The 17,550-nt window shown below is 31.9% G+C and overlaps 2 protein-coding genes across 2 annotated transcripts; one reads left to right on the top strand and one right to left on the bottom strand.

Annotated features, from left to right (window-relative positions):
• The first annotated feature begins 206 nt into the window (after positions 1–206).
• Positions 207–1,890, top strand: LOC125193356 (transcription factor MYB108-like). The gene is made up of 3 exons (XM_048091130.2): positions 207–480; positions 748–877; positions 1,093–1,890. Exons 1-3 carry the CDS (start codon positions 315–317, stop codon positions 1,697–1,699), a joined length of 903 nt encoding a protein of 300 aa, XP_047947087.1. The 5' UTR covers positions 207–314; the 3' UTR covers positions 1,700–1,890.
• Positions 1,891–11,807: 9,917 nt separating this feature from the next.
• On the bottom strand, positions 11,808–15,762 carry GA2OX4 (gibberellin 2-oxidase 4). Its single transcript, XM_048097004.2, has 3 exons — positions 15,318–15,762; positions 13,064–13,421; positions 11,808–12,157 (listed from the first exon to the last, which is right to left on the bottom strand). Exons 1-3 carry the CDS (start codon positions 15,674–15,676, stop codon positions 11,924–11,926), a joined length of 951 nt encoding a protein of 316 aa, XP_047952961.1. The 5' UTR covers positions 15,677–15,762; the 3' UTR covers positions 11,808–11,923.
• Between the last annotated feature and the right edge of the window lie 1,788 nt (positions 15,763–17,550).

The raw sequence follows: 17,550 nt of genomic DNA, 5'->3' as shown, positions 1-17,550 counted from the left end.
GCCTAAGTCAAACAGTCAACTTTCAAAGCCCTCACTCGCTTAACTAAATACCAATTTTTTATTACTTCCGATGAGAAAGAGAGATTAAACTAATTAGCCAACAATTAGCAATTTAATTAACCATCCCTCTCTCTCTCTCACATGCCACCATTTTCAAACCCTCTTCTATTCCATCTATATAAAGCCCCTCCCTCTTTATCCTCATCCACATCAACACAACCCCACTTCAACTCCTCTCTCTCTCTTCTCTCTCTTTCAATATCCATCACCAGCTTTTCTTGATCAATTTCTAGAGAGAGAAAATAGCTAGCAACATGGATCAAGAAGGCACAAAATCATCATCAAGAAATTACAACCAAAGTGAAGAAGATTTGTTGGAGCTAAGAAGAGGGCCTTGGACAGTTGATGAAGATTTCACTCTCATCAACTACATAGCCCATCATGGCGAAGGCCGTTGGAATTCCCTAGCTCGCTCTGCAGGTAAATATATAAGTATTTATTTCTTTTTTTAAAAAAATCATTTAAATTGATTTGAATTTTGAGATATGCATATGTATAAAGATCTATGTCCGTACAAGCAAAGAATTCGAGTCTAAAATCCACTAAAAAAAGCATACAAAAGGTCCAAGAATTTACGTGTGAAACTTTACCAATTATAGCTTGTTTCCTATTTTTTCCCTTCTCTTCTTTAATTATATATCTAAAATTATAATTAACTAATTAAGTAATTTATTGATTTATTTTAAGGTTTGAAGAGAACCGGAAAGAGCTGCAGATTACGGTGGCTGAACTACCTACGCCCCGACGTCCGCCGCGGCAACATCACTCTCGAGGAGCAGCTCCTCATTCTCGAACTCCATTCTCGCTGGGGCAATAGGTACTTTTCATTCCATTTTCCCGTAAAATATACACATGATCAGTGACAGACCCAGAAAAAAAAAATCAATCACTGATCATGTTATATTCTCTAAATTTTATTCGAGAATATGAAAAATATATTCTCGAATAAAACTTAGAAAATATAACAAAATCCAAGAAAATACTTTAGAAAAAATTGTGAAACTAAATTTATTCAAAAATTTGAATTTCTAGGTGGTCGAAAATTGCACAACATCTGCCGGGGAGGACAGACAACGAGATCAAGAACTACTGGCGCACACGTGTGCAAAAGCATGCGAAGCAGCTGAAATGTGACGTGAACAGCAAGCAATTCAAGGACACCATGCGCTACCTTTGGATGCCGAGATTGGTCGAGCGCATCCAAGCCTCGGCCTCGGCCACGGCCCCCTCCGCCCCAGCCCCTTCTTACACCGCGAATCCCGACGCGGGCCCAGCCCAAATCGCGCCCACTTACCCAGCCATTGGCTGGGCCGGGGCCGGGTTCACTCGGGAGAACTCGAGCACGGCCGCCTCCTCGGACTCGTTTGGGACGCCGGCCTCGGACTTAACCGATTGCTACAATAATTATCCGGCGAGCCACGGCGGCAATCAGGACGGCTATGATCCGGCGAATTGCAATAATAATAATAATCAATTTAGCTATGGAGATCAATGTTTAACTAGCCCGAGTGGATACTTCAATCAAGGGCTGGATTTTGCCGGAGAGTGGCCGGCGATGAACGGCGGAGATGCGACGGAGAGTTTGTGGAGTGCGGATGATTTGTGGTTCTTGCAGCAGCAGTTCAATGGGAATGCTTGAGATTGATTATATATGGAAATACATATGTGTATGTAGTTAATTAATTAATCAACATTTTATCACAAAGGATACATAAACCCTAGAAATTAAAATAGGTTCATGTCTTCATAGTATTTGTGGAGTAGTTTTTATGCTTGTAATTCTTTTTTATTTTGTTTGTGGGGGATAACTGAAAGGAATTTGTAACTTCACTACAAGTGTCTAATTATTTATTTTCTTTTGTTTAATGATTTAGCTTTCATATCTTTCTTTCTATTTTTGTTTTCCAATATTTTCAATGCATTCTATTTCTGAATATGACTTTCTAGAAGGAAGTTGTATGAATACGCTTAACTTTGGAGTTCTGACGAGTATGACAAAACCAATCCAACATAAACTAAAATGATTATATATAGCTTTCCTATTTTCTTTTTTTAATGAATAAATGATAATTTTCATACATCACAGGTCTGAAATGGGAATACGCTTAACTTCAGAGTTCTGACGATGGGACACATAAGCAATCCAAGTGGAGCTAAAATGATATGTTGAGGGAAGGATGGATAAGAAAAAGGGGGGAAAGAAGAAGGTGAAGGGGTAAGGAGTTTGGAGATGAACATGTAGCATAAGATTTGGGATTAATTGAATAAAATAAAAAGATAGTTGTAGGTGTGCATAATTGATTCCACTATCTTTACAAACATAAATGTCTTTGTTGCTTGTTATTTTAATCAATTTATTCAGTTTGTGGAATTTTGGGAACATAGCCATTGGGGCCTGAACCAGATGAGAAGCCCCCCATGCTTTTTAAGTTGTCTAGATTAAGGAAAAAAGCAATTCAGTAATGATTTAAGGCTATAGAATATTCTGCAATTTTATATGCCAAATATCCCAATATTGTTATAAAATAAGACATCCAATTACTATGATCTTATCATGTCATTGAAAAATGCCACGTGAGTGGCTTACAAGTATACACATTTAAGCATTATAATAATCAAACCACATTATTAGTACGGACAAAGGTTCATTTTGGATGTTACAAATTTGCTTAATACTAGTGTCAATATGTGTTTTATCACATAGGATTGTGATACAACAAATATGTGATTAACTATGAGTTCTATTAGAAAGATTTGTTATGGTAGATCTTTTCAATTTTTAGAAACATAACCCCACACAAAGTAAACTCTATTCCCATATAGTCTTTTTTTTGGGGGGGGGGGGGGGCTTACTTTTATTCTATAGTGTCACACATGTCAACTTCGCACAAATTCAGAGCATTAAGGGATAAATAATAGGAAAAATATGCTAAATATAGATTTAACTAAAATAGTAAGTATAAATCTATATCATTATCAATCGAATCTGAAAATCTCTAAAAAAAGTGATTCAGCAACCCCTCTTTATTCTTGATTTTTCGTATCAAGTGATTCCAATAAAAAGGTTTTTTAATTAAACAAACTTTTGTTAAATTAATACTCTTATATTTCAAATGGATTTCTGAAAGGAGAATGGTTTCCTTGATTAGACGACTTTTTCCTATTTAATGTACAATAAATTTTGGATCTACAATTAAAGTGGAATATATTTGATAACTCGAATTCAACTGAGTTGTACTCACTTAATGATGCTAAATTAACTTAATTCAAAGCTTTCATTAATTGCATTAGTAGCTGATCAAGTAGCATTTTAAAAAAATGTCTAGTGGTTATAATATGTTTGTCTAGTAGCTATATATGACTTTCAATTAACTTATTAGCAATTAAAATTGTCGGTAACTTTTACTCTACACCGCGAGGTATTTATATGTAAGGCAACATAATTCTTAAGTGTATATATGTTTAGTTAATTGTCTCGTGTTTCAACCATTTATAAAAAATTATAATAATATATTCCAAATAAAACTCTCATTTCCAATTTTACGTGCATTTTAATTATATTTATTTATGTATAAAATAAATAAAAATAGTGTGTATTTATGTGCCTAGAGAGAGAGAGAAAGCGTTGGCGGCGGGAATGTTCATAGGCAGCGTGCCTTTTAGAGAGAGAGAGAAGCCACCGGAAGTGGTCCCAATGGAGGAGGTGTTAATGAGCTTCCACGTGTCCACCTCAACTTTCTAAATTTTAATTCATTCGAATTGAAAATAAGTAGATTGAAATATTATTTAATTGCCAAAATTGGGCTTCCTAGACGGAAGCACTATGTAGCCGCAACCCTTGAAATAAAAAGCCACCAAACTAGATGCCCATTTCCTTTTCCTAGCCACGTGTGGAATAGCCATCCTAATTATTTAAATTATCATCACAATTAAAAGATTATTTGATCTCAAAATTTAATTAGATTTTATGTGTACCTCATATTGATCGACAACTTCAAACATTTCGAATTGTATATTTTTTTAATAACTCCTACTCTTTGGTTTAAAGCTATATGTATGTAGTGTACCTTTTCTTTATCCATCACACGATACTATGTAGCATTCCCTAAAGTTACTTTTATTCATTTTCATTGTTAATAGATTGAAGACCATTAATTTTTTTATGCATATAATTAAAAGATATTACTAAATTTGAACGAAACTCGAATTTTTCATGTTAATTAGGTTTGACCACACAGAGTTGATATTTGGATGACTAATGAGTGCTCGAGAGTTTTTAGAATTCAATTTTTTTTATAATTGTGTAATAATAAAAAAGTTGCGTAAGAAGTCTTTAAGATCAAGATTCGTTGTGCATATCAAACAACATGATTCAAGATCATATTTATGATTCAAGATCATATTTAAGATTCATTTCATTTTTTCTTGGCTTTCCATAAAATTTGAATTCTTTTCATTACATATATGGACAAATTAGAACTTCTAAGACAAGAACAAAGACTACTCATATATAAAAAACTAAACACATATGATAGATTTGTATGCGTATATGACAAATGCATCAAATTTTAATGTACCTAGCGATGAATGTATGATCAAGTGGAGTCCACCACCACTGTTGTGGATCTTTGAATTTTCTTTTCAATATTTTGTTGATATTTCAACGACTTATAAACAAGCCATAAGACTTTGGAATAGTGCCACGTGAAGACTCGTGATTGGGCTGAAGTAGTTAACGGGCCCATTAGAATTCGTCTTGGGCCCACATAAAGATGGCTACATAGATGCAACTGAAAAGTGTTTGGTTACCATCAATCAAATCAACACACACACACACACAAACACATTTGATATCATTTCATACATAGTAACCAATCAAATCCTCAAATATGTGAACATACATAATCAACTTATGTGATGGAACTCATTTTCGAGTCACACTACCTAAGTAATTTGTCCCTATCAATTTAAAGAGGAAAAACAATTTATGGTGCTACTTGAAGATTTGTGATATGGTATATATATTATGTCATGACACATGTTATTGCCAAAGACGGCAATTTGAATCGACTTCAAATACACAGAGAATGAACTGTTTAAGGTTGCACTTATTGGACAAATATTGTGATCAAAGTTACCTAATTGCATCTTATGTCATGGCATATTCTATGATGGGGAGAAGATATACCTAATATCTAGCATAAGTTGTCGAATGTAGATACGATATAGTAAATCTTTATTTGACGTAGCTTTTTGATAGAATTGATCTTATCAATGAGAATTCAATGTGTTTTTTTTTCTTAATTGTTCTTGAGATTTAATCAATGCTGATCGCATGAAAAAATAATTGATCCCTTAGAAATCAATTTTGGCGAGCAATAAAATAGATTCAAAATTTGAGTAATTTTATATTTGTCACGTGAGTGGTCTTTGCTCTCCACTATGAAGAGTGAAGTATTTAAATATACTGTCTTTGAGTTCCTTTCTAGCTTCTGTTATTCTATATAAGTTGAATTATCACTATGTGGAAGTACGCTTTTGCTTGGAAAACAAAAATACTATAGTACTATCAAGTTTTCATTTAATAGAGTTTCATAAAAGGTAGACATGAAATTATATCTTTTCGAAAAATAAAAATAAAAAAAGAGATTTTAATTTTCTATAAATTTGACGTTGGATATGATAAAGAATTCATGCGTCACATGTCTACACAATTAGTAGTATATGGAAATATTCATACATTTCTTAATTTAACGGATAAGAAATCATCTAAAATACTACTCCCTCCATTTCCTAAAAATAGAAACTTTGGAAATGACATGAGTTTTAATTCAAAATTGGTAAAGTAAGAGAAACGAAAGAGAAAATTAGGTAAAATAAAATAGAAAAAGAGAAAAAGTAATAGAATTAGTGTTAGTGGGTTGTGGGGTTTATTTCCTAAAATGTATAATTAACATTTTAAGGAAACAGACTAAACGGGAAAAAAAATCTATTTTTAGAAAACGGACTGAGTTCCTTTCATTTGAGTAATATGGCATCTGGACCTTGTAATCATCGGGAGCTAAAAAAAAATCACATCTAACTGTTGTGGTTTGTATATAATCTAAATTGTAATTGAACACTACTATAAATCATAAAAATAAATTGCCGAATAAGATTAGCCAATTTTTAGTCAATTTTGAAGGATTTAAAAATAATCAATTAAAATTTTATAATTTTCTCAATTATCTCATGAAAAAAATCCAACAACTTACTTGTCTTTGTTTTTTAAAATATAGATGTGAATTGTAAACAGAAATTAAAAATGAAGGAGAGTTGAAAATTAAAAATGGAGACATTATTTCATCATAGAGTGAGTGCCACATAATAAAGACAAAAACTAAACTCTTAATCGTATTTATAAAAGGCGGTACTCGTGATTTGATTTTGAAACGTATAATAATGAAATGATAATTCAAGCATTATTTTCGATCATTTATCGATCAATTGATATATGTAAACCAGAATAATATGAATCTCGCGCGTTGCCAAATAAAACTTAGTAAACAAGAGTTTATATTCTGATATTTGCATGTGGTAATTACATTGAATTTTGTTTGGTTAAGTTGAATAACTTATTAAACTTTTATTCTTTTAAATCAATTACTTTGCGATCAATAAAATCTACACATTTGAGACTATATAAGTAAGTAGTTATCATACCAAATCAATCTTAAACATACGATACAACAAAAAAAATTATTTAAGGATATTTTTAATGCAATTAAGGTCACTAATTTATGTTTCTAAATATAACACTAATTGCTTCAAAAGACGTTTTTATTGTTGATGTCTGAACTAAAATTAGAGGACGTAAATGGAAGCGTCCTAAAAAAGAAAAAAGATTAAGTTAATTTGTCTTTCATTTATGAACATTTTTTTCGTCCTAAATTATTGTTAGTTTTTAAAAATTTTCCAACACAAGTAATTGTGTCTCAATTTTTTCGGCCCTAAAAAAACAAGTTTTTTCTTAGTGATAGATCAAAGTCAACATACAATTTAACCGACTAATATTTGCAAACCTAATCACATGCTTAGATACTTAGTAACCAATCAAAATCTCATTTAGAAATAATTAAGTTTTATGTCAAATTAATGCAAGTGATGTGCTCCCTTAATAATGACATCATTTCCCACATTACTCATTTTGCTTTACGTGATGGCATTGTAGTGAAAATGAGATTTCAAGTTATGCAATCATGGTATTGGAGCACTATTAGCCACAAATTCTTAGTTGATATCATTCATTCCAAAACTTTGGATGTCACCTATAATTGTAGAGAATTTTTTGCCTATGGGGAACTAATTCGAGATACTTATTTATGATATTCCATCAAATGTACTTGGGTAAGAAATATTGATCATGACTTAACATAGGAGACTCGGACAAGGATTCTTTTTATCAAAATGAATTTCAATCACATATTCATATATAAACATCATGAATCTAGAGCAATTTTATTTGAAATAGATACAGAATTAAGATTATCATTTTTAGGACTTAACTTAGACGTAATTGTAGACATAATATAAAATGCAATGATAATAACAAAAAAACTTGAAATACATATTAATTTGAAGTTTTAGAGAATTAATTAAACAAAAAAAGGAGAGTCAAAACAATTTTCATGTCTTTGCCTTTTTTTCCCCATCAATTACATATAAAAAGTGGATGTTTAGCAAAGTGATCGATTTAAGAAATAATAAAAATGATTGATACTATAAATGTGACCTATGTTTTTAAACCTGCATTTTATTTTTTGGCATTGCATGTGAAATATAAATTGTTTTGAAAGTGCATGCAAGGTTTATTAGAATTGACATTACGTATTTAAACAAAATAAAAATTCACAATATATTGTCGGCACTCTGCAGAGGCCAATATACTAAAAAAATAAAAAGAACATAACCTAATTATAATGTCGGCATAGGCAATCTAGTATACAGTGTAGTGATAAAATGCAAACTTATATATTGTACAAACTCAAAACTCCTCAACACAGCTTCAACACAGTTTCAATACTATATCAATATAGTTTAAAATTTCAAGATTTTAATGTTAACACAGTATCAACACAACATCAATCATTGACTACCGTTGAAATTTTGTTGACATTTTTTCGTTGATACTTTTTTGTGATCTGTTGACATTTTCAATGGTCTAGATCATAGTTTTGAGTTTGTACAATATTTAGAGTTTTCATTTGATTATATTCCTAGACAATCTAAGTATATATAGTATATATAGATTAAAAGTCTGTTTGGTGCATTTACAGATTAAATTAAATATTTTAATCACACAGTTAACCAACTAATAAAACATTGCACCAAAATTAAGGATTAGGTTAATCAAGTGGGCTTAAAATTTAGACATGTGACCGCGTGAAGCCAATAAGGTTGCACACTCGAACACTGTAAGAAATTCTTTTCCGACGCCACAACCAAGCCTTGTAATGATCACATAATATTAATGATTAGGTTAATCAATTGGACTTGAAATTTAAACATGTTACCGCGTGAAGCTACTATAAGAAATTCTTTTCCGACGCCATAGTAATTGAGCACATAATATTTTGAAAATTAATGCACGTTCTTAACGATATAGTTGGACACACTAGATGTCCTTGTTGGGTACAAACTCATCCCACATCGGATGAGTGAGGGAAGTTGGAAGGTGTATATAATTCTTGTCGAACCTTAATTAGTTTGAGGTCCTTTGAAAGTGACCCGAAAATAAATTTGTGCGGATTTCATTCAAAGCGAACAGTATCAACATTAAACTAATGTTGCAGTCGACAATCCTAACCACACAATTTTACTTTTTCAATCGAAACATATTAAATTTTTTATTTATAGTGGATCATAGTTAATTTTAGAATTAAGGCCACAACTTACTATTTATATTTGTTTTTTTAACGGTGTTCCGCCTTTGAGTTTTGTTCTGGTTTTGACTATTTTGTAGTAGTATTTTTTTTGTTTGCAAATTGATTGTTGTGTACAATTAATTATATGTTGGCATTAATCGTTAATAATGGCCAAGAGTAGTGGGGTAAGATTATGGAATTAAGCCTTTTGACTCTTCACTCTTGTAACTGTCTCCTTAATTAATGATTTCTTAATGCTAAGACCTTTTATGTGATTTCTTCAAGCCTACACTTCAAAAAACTTAATATATCTCTTGTTTGGTAAATAAAATATGAGGCATATTTATCATTTATGTTAAAATATGAAAGTGAATTCTTAATGGATGATAGATCAAAATAGCAAAAGTGGACACTTATTGAAAGACGGACGGAGTATTATTTTATTTAAGAAACTTTATGTCAGTATTATTCTTTAATCTCAACGTATATAATAATCCATCATCCATGCTATGCTCATAAGATTCGATTCATGAAAATATAAAATAAAGATCGAAATAATTATTTCCTGTTGTTGACTCTCTAAATTGACACTAGTAACCAAATCCAACACAAGGACAAGTAGCACCATTGTAATACTTGAGCGCTTTAATATGTTAGGAAAATAGTTTGAAAGTTGAAACCCATGTTTTGTAGCCTACTCTAATCTCTAGTCTTCAAAATATATATTGTGGATTTCATCTTGTATCAATTATGCATAAAGTTATTCTACATTAGAAATTAAAGGATATTTTTTCAAGAATCCACAGGACCCACTAAATATATGTTTGCATTTCCTCTGGAAATTCAAGTGAAAGATTAGCTGGTGATGATTATTATCATTTGTGGACTATCGAATTGCAAGAACATAGAAGTCTTCCAACTCTGATACAATTCTAAATTCCGATTTATGCAAACTAATACAACAAAGAAATAGTAATAATTAAATAATAAACATGATTTCGACATTAAGAAATATAATAATAAAATTTATTAGTAGGAAAATTTAGATGATTATATTAACACTTTAACAGCCATATCTCAGGAAATTAATAAGATTTTGTTAAATAGAACAAGTGGTCAATGATAAGAGAACAAGTACTTAATTACTGTAAATGACAATTGGGATTAGTGGAATATTGTCTCAGTAGTGGTATCACTGCTTACGTGATCTATTAACTGAATTAGACTATATTAGAGCATTAAATTTCTGCATCTATATTATTTTATTTCAATTTTCTAGTATAATTTTTTTAACCTCTGTTTGAGGACAACTGGACAAGAAAAATATCTTAGCTGCCAGGAGAATCTTCTTCACCCTGGAAATTCTCTTCTTTTCCACTTAATTAGCTGGTTTCGGTTATTTTATATACTGTAGTTAGTACTGTTTATTATGTGAAAATTTTGAAGAAATATTCGTCGTGGAGTATTTAAACAGCCTCGTTTGAACTATGAATATAGGACAATAAATCACATACTTTAAAATTTCCACATTAATCACTTTTTTTTTCGAATTACGCGCTGATCATATGGCAATGGTTTAAAATACGTGAACAAAACGTCCTTTCAAACTTAATTAGATATTGGTGTTTGGACGAACACTCCGTATTTTAAATCGGCTGGCACATCAGCACGTAAATCGTCAGGAAAAAAAAAAGAATGGAATAATTGTGAAAATCTCAAATTTCATGATTTATTTTTCAGATTTTGAAAAGTATAATGTAAGAATTTGATCATCATATAATTTATTTGGCAATTGCCCCCGAATAAAATATAAAAAAAATTGTGTAAATACAATCGACCCTTAAGCAAATTGCATGTGTTGTGATACTACTAAACTAAGATAACATCCCTTCAATAAATATAGGTAGGTAGGTAGGTAGGTGTATACGTAGTGCCTGTTCGGTTTATTGTATAAAATAATAGTGGATGCAATATAGGACAAGAGGAGGACGGGCTTTATCTAGGATTATTTTAATATTAGATTTTAGATTACTGTTCGGTTGATTTGATAAATTTAAGACAATTGAATAAGATTTGCATATAGTGGAAAAGGATTACTGCCTATACAAAATATAAAAGCATAATTATAGCACAAGCATTAGTATTTATTTAATTATTTAATTTTCACCACCTCCTCCATCACCATTCCCCAAACTTAAATATTTAATTTAATTTAATTAACATGACTACCCATTTTCCCAAATTTTGCAGAGCCCTTCTTTTCATACTAGGAAATAGTGCACATCGGCTGCCGATAACAATTCATACCCGACCACAGAATAAATCGATCAAAATAATTTGTTGTATAGTTGGCGGTGCACAGCGGGGTGAAGCAGAGGTGGGAGAGAAGAGAGATGCGACAATTTTAGTCGCAGGGGTTAGGCCCAGATGGATAGTCACGAGATTAGAGTAAAAAACAGTCGGTCAATGCGGGCCGTGATAAAAGAGACGCGGGCCGGCGGGCCGAGTGATAGGCTCTGTCATGGTAACCGAACGCTGGATAATCCAGTGACTGAGATTGAGTCCGGTGGAGTAGCGGCAACCGAACGGGCACGTATATGATTATAGAAGCCCAGTAATTTTTCCTCAATGATATCCAACAACCATGAGATGGGCTCATTTATGGATATGGGCTTTGATAAGCGTATCAGCCCAATATCTTCTTTGGGCCATAATTGATTCTTGTAACTTTATTCAACAATGGGCTAGACCAATACATATATGGCTTTATACTTGTCAATTACGATTCAATTTTCCCTAAGAGAGTGCTTCATATTTTTCAGTTTTAGAATATAGAATGAGACATGCTATTTATCTTCTATAATTTTATAAGAACCAAATAAGATTAAAATTCATGGCAGCAAGAACATAAAAGTACCAAAAAGCCCATCAGATAAAACCCTAATGAAGCAAGTCTTGTTTTACAAGGCGAAGAGATTGAGGCGAGTGTCGCCAAGCCTCTGCATATAAGCAGCTTGCTTGTATTCCCCCCAGCTGAAGCTTCTATACATCGGCGCCGTCGCCGCCACCCCCGGCAGGCAGCTCACGGTGGCATGCAGCGGCGGAGCGGCGAAGTATGCTATTGACATTCTCGATTCGCACGGCTGCACCGTCACTCTGTGCTTCACACTCACAAATCTCCCATTCGTCATTACCTAATTCAATACATTACAAAAAAAAAGATTAATTTGAATATAGTACTCCCTCTCCCTCTATCTCATAACAGATGACATATTTTCCTTTTAAATTTGTCCCATAAAAAATGTCACATTTTCTTTTTTTGGAAAAACTCATCTCTCACATCAGTATAAATATAGTACTATTTTTTTTCCTAAAATCCCGTGCCATTATCCAATTGTTATACGGAGGAGTGAGTAGTAAAGTTGAAAACTAAGTAAGTGACTGAACCCTAACTGTAAACCCTAGTACAGCAACCCCACTGATGAATTCAGCACTGAAAACTCTGAGTAAAAAAAGGCTTTCTACACCCCCATCACATGTACGGTGCTCAACATTCACTTCATCTTTTGCAATTTGCAATTAACTATTCATTCATATATTCCAACAGTGTAATCTATCATGCACAATTTTGTAGGTCGCCTAATATGTGCTGTCACAGTATTCATAAATGGAAAGAGCCCAGTTTTTTTATAGACCTACCAAAATAACAAAAATTAACAAACTCAAATCAAAATTCACTATTTTATTCCTTTTAGAGTTAATTTATTTTTGTAACTTATGGAGTAGTATTTTTTATTTAGCCGATTCTCGGCCGGGCATTACATTAGTTATAATCCCATTTAAAATTATTAGACGTTTGAAATTGAAATCACAATTTTTTTTTTATAGAAAGACATTTGAAATGTAGAAGATAAAAATTGAAAAAATGTTACTATAAATAGATAGATACTAATTGTGATAGACGGTTCAAAATAAAAAAATAAGCCTATTTTTCATGAAGTATAATTTTTATGAAAGAAAAGATCGTGTTTAATAACTAATGATAGCAAAGAGGAATAATTAATTTAAAATATAAAATGATAGTGTGCGCGATGAGTCACCTGCAACAGGTCACCCACATTGATGCAGAAGGACGACTCGGGGCGGGGGTTGACCGGAATCCACACCCCGTCCTCAATTGAAATTTGGAGGCCCTTGACTCCATTGGATCGGAGAAGGGTGATGATCTGAGGATCGGTATGCTCCCCAAATCCGATCCTTGGCGAGTCGGTGCTAACATCAACGGGCGGGTAATGATTGACCCTGAGTACCGAGTCACTCTCACTATCGTTGATTAGCCTACTCAGCATTGATGACGTGGTAGGGTTCGGGGTGGAACCGAGCAACCCTTCCATCAACAGATCCAATAGTTCACATGCCAGCTTCCTCACTGCTTCCACGTAGGCATTTATTGCTGAGCTGATGGTCAATGACCAAAATTTTGTGGTTTAAAATTAGTGATGACTAGGAAAAAATGATCATTCAGTTAAAGCATAGTCGTAGATATATAAAAATTTATGACATATATGATCATGTGCCATTAATTAGGGTTGGCCTAGAAACCATATGTACTTGTACATTAGTACATATATATAGTGCCACTTTGACTTTTTTTCACATGTATTAAGAAAATTCTTAAATTCGTACGTTAAATTAATATTTTTTTTTTCCTAATATAGTTGTCTCTCTGCTGACTCTGGGAATGTGAAGTAGATTCGTGAAGATTGGCATTTAAAAGAGAGGTTACTTGTTATGGTAAAAACGGTCAGATTTGTAGAATACAAATATAAATAAAATTATGATTTGCATTTCCCGACATATGGGAAGTTTCTCTAATTAATATAAAAATCTTTATGATTTGACTAGACGTTGTGTTTTGTCAATTTTACTCTACTTTGCTCGTGTTATAACAGTAGCTATTAGCACTGTATCATCATATCAATCCATTTATTGATCCTTACTCATTTTTCATTTTTTTATACTCATGGCTATAATTTGCTAATGCAATAGTATTTGTTTTATCATGCTTGAAATCTTTGTTATTTGGTCAAAGATATATATCAAAGCACAAGTAACTATTTGAATTATTGAATTAAATGGACGAGTAAAGAATAAAAAGGTGAAAGTGATCTTAATTGAATTATATGGATGTGAGATGTCAGGTGCTATTCTAATATTCTATAATCATATCAACAAACAACCGATATATTTAAATTAATAAGAATTTCCACTTTAAGACAATTATATCATTTTTAATTGATACGGGAGATTTAGCGTGACCACTAAATGCACATCACAATATGCCACTAATAGCAATTAGTATTTAAATAATGCCTACTTTTCAGTTTTGTTAGATAATCAATTAATTGTCATAATGACAAGCATAATTCAAAAGAAATCAATATTACTGGTTCTGATATCTAAATCCACGTGAAAAGGGCCCTCGTTGAAAAGAATTCTTCCTATGATTAATCCTCTTCCTTAAACAAACCAAAAATAATGTGTACTTGCTCAATTTCTTTTAATTCTAAAATATATTTAATCATACAAGTCAAAAAAATGTAGTTACTCATAATTTTAAATTTGTTTAAACATCATTTCATAATCTATAGTTTAATAATAATATCATAAAATTGAAATACATGTACCATGCATGTATTATGATAAAATATAAATAGTAGTTGACCTTTTTTAGACAGCAACTAGATAAGGTTGTCTACATAAAAAGGTCTGACGATGGCTGATCGTACAGTTTTCTTCCAAAAATCAGGATTGAATGATAGTACTAGATTCTTGAATTATTTCCAATTATTAAAACAATATTATTAGCGCACAAAATTGTGCAATTTTGCTACTCCTTAACACTCAAACATAGAAATACTAGACTATGACATATCAACAGTTAATAAGTGACAGAAACAAAAAGATGCACTTTTCACGATCAATCTTAACCCTAGAAACATGCATGGTTCCATATCTTCGTCCCCAAATTTTTTCCGATTGTCTCGTATTTTATTTCATCAAATTTATCACGATCATTCTAACTGAAAACATTTTCCGATCCATAAATTTTACACCAATCACGTGATATATACTAAAAACACTACTAAGTATTTATCATAATTCATAGATAATTCTCTAAAAATATTGGATCCTTAAATTAGTGTTTTAGTTTATGAATTTCATTCTATCGCCATAAGTCTAGCTAACATGACTTGGCATAAATTTTCTAATCAAGCACGTTGTGTCAATAACAAACATACAAACAAATAAAATAAAATAAAATAAAATCGAAAGACGAGATTAGAAAAGTACCTAAATTTATTGGATTCATCGCTTTGAATCAAGAAGGGGGAGGAGTTGGGTTGAAAAATGAGATATTCAACTTCTCCCACATCGCCCTTCACCCCTATGTTTTTGAATCCATAGGTTGGCCCGGCCCGCATCTTTTCCGGGCCGGGCATCGCGAAGAAGCCCGCGGCTTCTTCCTCCACTTGGGAAATTATCTCCTGCGGCACGCCATGGTTGATCACTTTGAAGAAACCATATTCCTCACAAGCTCTCACCATCTCTTTCATGGCTTCGGATTTGTTTAAGAGGTTTATGATTGGAAGATCAATGTCGTCTCTTATTTTTTCGATTTTCATGGTTGGATTTTGAGATATTACAACCATGTGTGTGTGTGTGTTTTGTTTGAGGAAATATGAATGAGAGTGGTGAATATTGAAGAGAGTTGGGAATTTCTCTATAATAAATAGAGGGAAAGGGAGGAGAGAGAGAGAGGTATAAATGTCAAAGGACTAAAGGAGATCTTGCATTTATAGTATAGTAGTTTTATTTTTATTTATTTTTTTATTTGGAGGTTGTTGACTTGTTGTCATTAAATAGATGTATGTAATATATCATATACTATACTAGTTTATAGAATATGTGACGATGAAGATATGACATAGTATCATGTTATGAGTGAGAATTTGGGTGATATAAAATGTATTTGAAATTTGAAAATGGTGTTTTAATGTACATAAAATAGGTTAGGTGGTGTGGGTGGGGGTTGGGGGTGGCGTGTGTAACGCTTTAGGATTAAAAGGGAGCTACAAAAAATTTATGCCATGAAGAAAGTTGACTTTTTTGGCTAAGTGCTTTTTATTAGAGGGTGTATAACATTTAATGTCATTTTCCTTACTAGAAGAGAAAGAAAAAAAGCATTAAATATGGATAAATATTTTTCAAAATAATACTAATAATTTGACATTTGGTGCATTTAAAGTTCAAAATATGGAATGGACAACTTTTCACACGATTGATCGATCCCTTCTCGCCTTTTCCAATATTTTAATTAGTTCCATCTTAATTTTGTAACACTACAATTAAAAAATCAGATAAGGACACTTTTTAATTAATCCTACTATTAAAAACGCTAATTTGTGCGTCTAATTATACCACAAATGCTCTATAAAATGTCATTATTGTTAGTGTCTCAATTAAAATTAGGAGACACAAATAAAGTAAAAAGTAAAATATTTAAGATAATTGCCCTCACATAAAGACATTTTCTTTTGTGTCCTAGCCTCATAATTTTTGTGTCCCTAAAATATAAGTTTTTTGTAGTGTAAAGTTACATAGTCGAAAATCGAATATATACGTAAAATAAATGAGTCTCTATAAAATTGAAAGGATGTACTACAAACTAAGTAAATGAAATGAATGACTATTTAAATGAATTAATTTTTTTTGTTTTATAAAATACTCCTAACAATGAGCATGAAAATTACCTCACGTTATCGCCATAAAATTTAGTCAAAAAGTGCAAAAAAGTCATGGTCTATCTATAGTAAAAGGGGAGCAAACTATATTTTTTTAGAGAGTGGTCGCAAACAATGGACTCCAATAATATATAGACATTTATGCAGGTCACACTTTATAAATCTTGAATTAGATCTTGTAAACCACTAGCAATTAATGTAATGAAGTTATATTTCCTAATCAATGTGTGAATATGGGAAAGAGTCATTTACTTTGAATTTTCAGACCTAGTTTTCTAGACTTCTACACTTCGATATCACCATATGATATTTCAATTATATTTACATAGCCTAAGATCATTATTTACATAATTAAGTGGAAATTTTGAACCGGCAAAATATCGCCTTGCACAAATATATAAATGACAGATCAGTCTAGAATATCCATTAGGGCATTTAATGTAGAAAAATTAAAAAATCTTGCACTTGCGTGCCATATAAGCAAGTAGCAACTACTTAATTTTGAAAATTCTCCAATTTTTTTCTACCATAGAAAAATCTCCAAACTTCATCTTGTCATAAAGAATGATAGAGAAAAATGATGAAATTATTATTGACTGAAAGCAAATAAATAGGATAAATAGAAAAAAAAATAAGGGGAGACAACTAGAAAAAAATTTACTAGTAGTACAATATATTACCAAAAATTGAAACAGACCCATATATGTGAATGGACAGAAAAAGGCTATTAGTTACTACCTCCGTCCCCCAAAATTTGCTACACTTTGACCCGACACGGGTTT

Source organism: Salvia hispanica, chromosome 4, assembly GCF_029641045.1.
Source record: "Salvia hispanica isolate PSC_SH4W2 chromosome 4, Shi_PSC_v1, whole genome shotgun sequence".
Lineage (NCBI taxonomy): Eukaryota > Viridiplantae > Streptophyta > Magnoliopsida > Lamiales > Lamiaceae > Salvia > Salvia hispanica.
The sequence above is the reverse complement of the archived record's forward strand: the minus strand, read 5'-3'. Positions and strand labels throughout refer to the sequence as shown.

Bases quoted from the DNA above. Each gene is read 5' to 3' on its own strand.
- GA2OX4 (XM_048097004.2), bottom strand. From the start codon at position 15,676: ATGGTTGTAATATCTCAAAATCCAACCATGAAAATCGAAAAAATAAGA. The intron at 13,422-15,317 runs GTACTTTTCTAA...ATTGACCATCAG, and splicing joins GATGAATCCAATAAATTTAG to CTCAGCAATAAATGCCTACG. The intron at 12,158-13,063 runs GTGACTCATCGC...GTATTGAATTAG, and splicing joins ATGTGGGTGACCTGTTGCAG to GTAATGACGAATGGGAGATT.
- LOC125193356 (XM_048091130.2), top strand. From the start codon at position 315: ATGGATCAAGAAGGCACAAAATCATCATCAAGAAATTACAACCAAAGT. The intron at 481-747 runs GTAAATATATAA...ATTTATTTTAAG, and splicing joins TTCCCTAGCTCGCTCTGCAG to GTTTGAAGAGAACCGGAAAG. The intron at 878-1,092 runs GTACTTTTCATT...TTGAATTTCTAG, and splicing joins CATTCTCGCTGGGGCAATAG to GTGGTCGAAAATTGCACAAC.